A 3336-nucleotide genomic window follows, 5' to 3' on the forward strand; every position below is an offset into this window, starting at 1 on the left:
GTATTATGAGAATAAAAAATTAATATTTTAGTGAAATAAATTTTAAAATAAATAATATAACGTGGGTATTTTTAAAAAGTTGCTACATAAATGGTTCTAAAAAAAAGTTACATAAATTTTTCTTTTTCTTTTTCTTTTTTTCTTTTTCTTTTTTTGAGAAACAAGTTGTTACGTAAAATAGAAATAGTTTGTTCATATACTAAAATACTGAAATTACAAATGCTCTAATGCTATTGAGTAGGTTTTGAATACTCCGGCGAACACATTTTAGTTTAGATTTTAGAAAACAAAAAAATTGATCTGGACTTGGTAATCTTCACTCTGTCTGAAGTTTCAAAATGCAAAGCATATTTTCGCGCTTTTTGCTCAGAAACACAGAGTAGTTGCTTTATGGCTTCAACACTTGAGCCAAACTCCACTCTATACTCTTCTCCTTCATGCCTTCTCTTCATTTTCACACCAGAATTTTTAACCCCAAACCACCCTTCAGACTCATTCACTCCTACACCTTACGTACTTTTACTACTTCCTTCATTGATGCCCAATTTACTCAATCACCTTTCATTGTTTCCAGATTCTTGTGGCTTTTGCAGGAGTACCCAGATGACCTTTTCCGCGCCAAATCCATCCATGCTCAGATTATCACCAATTCTGTCTCCAAAGACCAATTTTTGACTACAAAACTTGTTAAGGTGTATTGTGATTTGGGTCATGTGGCCGATGCCCGCCACGTGTTTGATCAATTTTCCCAGCCAAAAACCATTCTATGCAATGCCATGGTTGGTGGGTATTTGAGAAATGAGTGGTACAGTGAGACCCTTGAGTTGTTTAAAATGATGGGGTCTTGCAATTTGGCAATTGATAGTTATACCTGTAATTATGCACTCAAGGCATGCGTGGGATTGTTAGATTATGAAATGGGTAGGGAAGTAATAAGGAAAGCAGTTGAGAAAGGGGTTGAAAGTGATCGGTTTTTGGGGAGTTCAATGATTAATTTCTTGGTGAAATTTAGTAGTATTGATGAAGCGCGAAGAGTCTTTGATGCAATGCCTGTAAGGGATGTAGTTTGTTGGAATTCAATGATAGGTGGATACGTGCAGGCACACCATTTTAATGAGGCTTTTGGTTTGTTTTTTGATATGCACCGTTTGGGGATTAGGCCAAGTCAGGTAACTATGGCAAGCATAATTCAAGCTTGTATAGAAACAAGAAATTTGAAACTTGGAAAATGTGTTCACGGGTGTGTATTTGGATTAGGAATGGGTTATGATGTTTTGGTGCTTACCTCATTAGTTGATATGTATAGTAAGATGGGTGATGTTGAAAGTGCTCAATTGGTTTTTGTTAGCATGCCTATTAGAAATTTGGTTTCATGGAATGCGATGATCTCAGGATTTGTTCAAAATGGGTTGGTGCGAGAAGCTGTTGACCTCTTTCAAAGGTTGGTAGTAAGTGGTGGTGGGTTTGATTCAGGAACTGTAGTTAGCCTCCTTCAGGGTTGTGCTCAAATAGCTGATTTAGATGGTGGAAAAATTATCCATGGTTGTATATATAGAAAAGGTCTGAATTCAAATCTCATTTTGTCTACAGCAATTCTTGATTTGTATTCTAAATGTGGTGCCTTGAAGCAAGCATCCTTTGTTTTTGACCGAATGAAGGTTAGGAATGTGATTACTTGGACTGCCATGCTAGTAGGGTTAGCACAGAATGGGCATGCAGAAAATGCTCTGAAGTTATTTAGTCAGATGCAAGAAGAGGGCGTTGTAGCCAATTCCGTCACTCTTGTTAGTTTAATCCATTCTTGTGCCCATATGGGCTCTTTGAAGAAAGGAAGAAGTGTCCATGCACATTTAATACGCCATGGCTATGCATTTAATGTGGTTAACATGACAGCCCTGATTGATATGTATGCCAAGTGTGGAAAGATAATTTCTGCAGAGAGGGTCTTCAGCACTGGGTCCATCTCTAGAGATGTTATTTTATGGAACTCGATGATAACAGGCTATGGGATGCATGGTCATGGGCATCAAGCTGTTGGTGTCTATAGAAAAATGATAAAGGAGGGACTCAAACCAAATCAAACCACCTTTGTTGCTGTTCTAACTGCTTGTAATCACTCAGGGCTTGTTGAAGAGGGCACTACTTTGTTTCACAGAATGGAAAGAGAACATAACATTAGACCTAGTGAGAAACACTATGCTTGTATTGTGGATCTTCTTGGCCGGGCAAACCGTCTAGAGGAAGCTGAGGGTATAGTCAAACAAATACCTTTTGAACCAGGCAGTGTTGTGCTTGAAGCTTTGCTGAGTGGATGTCGAACTCATAAAAACATTGATATGGGTGTACAAACTGCAGATAAATTACTTCATCTAGATTCCATGAATCCTGGAATTTATGTTGTTTTGTCAAATATTTATGCTGAAGCAAGTAGATGGGATGCTGTAAATTACATTCGAGGCCTGATGAGGACACGGGGTCTGAGAAAAACACCTGGCTATAGTTTAATTGAAGTAGGAAACCAAGTCTTCACATTTTTTGCTGGAGATGATTCTCGTCCAAATTGGGCTCATATTCATCGCTTTTTAGAAAGCTTGAGGCTAGAGGTGGAAGCTTCTGGTTATGTGCCAGATACCAGTTGTGTTCTCCGTGATGTAGACCAGCCAATAAAGGTTAAGTTGCTTTGGGGCCACAGTGAGAGATTAGCTATCGCATTTGGTCTTTTAAACACGCCACCTGGGAGCTTGATTAGGATCACCAAGAATCTGCGTGTTTGTAGTGACTGCCATGCTGTAACCAAATATATATCAAAGATTGTTAAGAGGGAAATTATTGTAAGAGATGCCAATCGTTTCCATCACTTTCTTGATGGTAAATGCTCCTGTAATGATTACTGGTGATTAGGACATGCTAACAAATGAGTTTGTCTCCTGAAGTTCTGTAAATGTACCTCCTACGTAACTACACGAGAAGACTCTTCAAATTGAAGGATAGTTTAACATTTGATGCATTAAAATTATTTCTAAAATCAAATGAACAGTGTAACCTTTTTTTTTTAAAAAAAATATATTTTGTGCAAGCTTGATCATGTTGTGTGGACATCTTTGGCAACAAGCCATAGGAACATGTTTAATCACTAATGAAGCTTTTGGTTCTATATTTAGCCTCAGACCTCCTTTCCAACCTGACCTATAAGCTTGACTGATGTTACAAACTGATTTAACAAAATAACTCCCCTTTGCAATTTGTAGTCCGCATCAACTTTTTAGCTTTTCTTGTCAATGGTAAGGAGATTCTCATAATGGCTTGCATTGAATCTTCATCAAATAAGAGTCTCAA

The 3336-nt window shown here is 37.8% G+C and overlaps 1 protein-coding gene across 1 annotated transcript; it reads left to right on the plus strand.

Moving 5' to 3' along the window:
• Window positions 1-218: 218 nt before the first annotated feature.
• LOC111983999 (pentatricopeptide repeat-containing protein At3g12770) lies at window positions 219-3014 on the plus strand. The gene has a single exon (XM_024015637.2). It carries the CDS (start codon window positions 438-440, stop codon window positions 2895-2897), a length of 2460 nt encoding a protein of 819 aa, XP_023871405.1. The 5' UTR covers window positions 219-437; the 3' UTR covers window positions 2898-3014.
• Window positions 3015-3336: the final 322 nt, after the last annotated feature.

The sequence above is a fragment of the Quercus suber genome, unplaced genomic scaffold, assembly GCF_002906115.3.
Source record: "Quercus suber isolate HL8 unplaced genomic scaffold, Cork oak 2.0 scaffold_109, whole genome shotgun sequence".
Lineage (NCBI taxonomy): Eukaryota > Viridiplantae > Streptophyta > Magnoliopsida > Fagales > Fagaceae > Quercus > Quercus suber.

Bases quoted from the DNA above. Each gene is read 5' to 3' on its own strand.
- LOC111983999 (XM_024015637.2), top strand. From the start codon at position 438: ATGCCTTCTCTTCATTTTCACACCAGAATTTTTAACCCCAAACCACCC.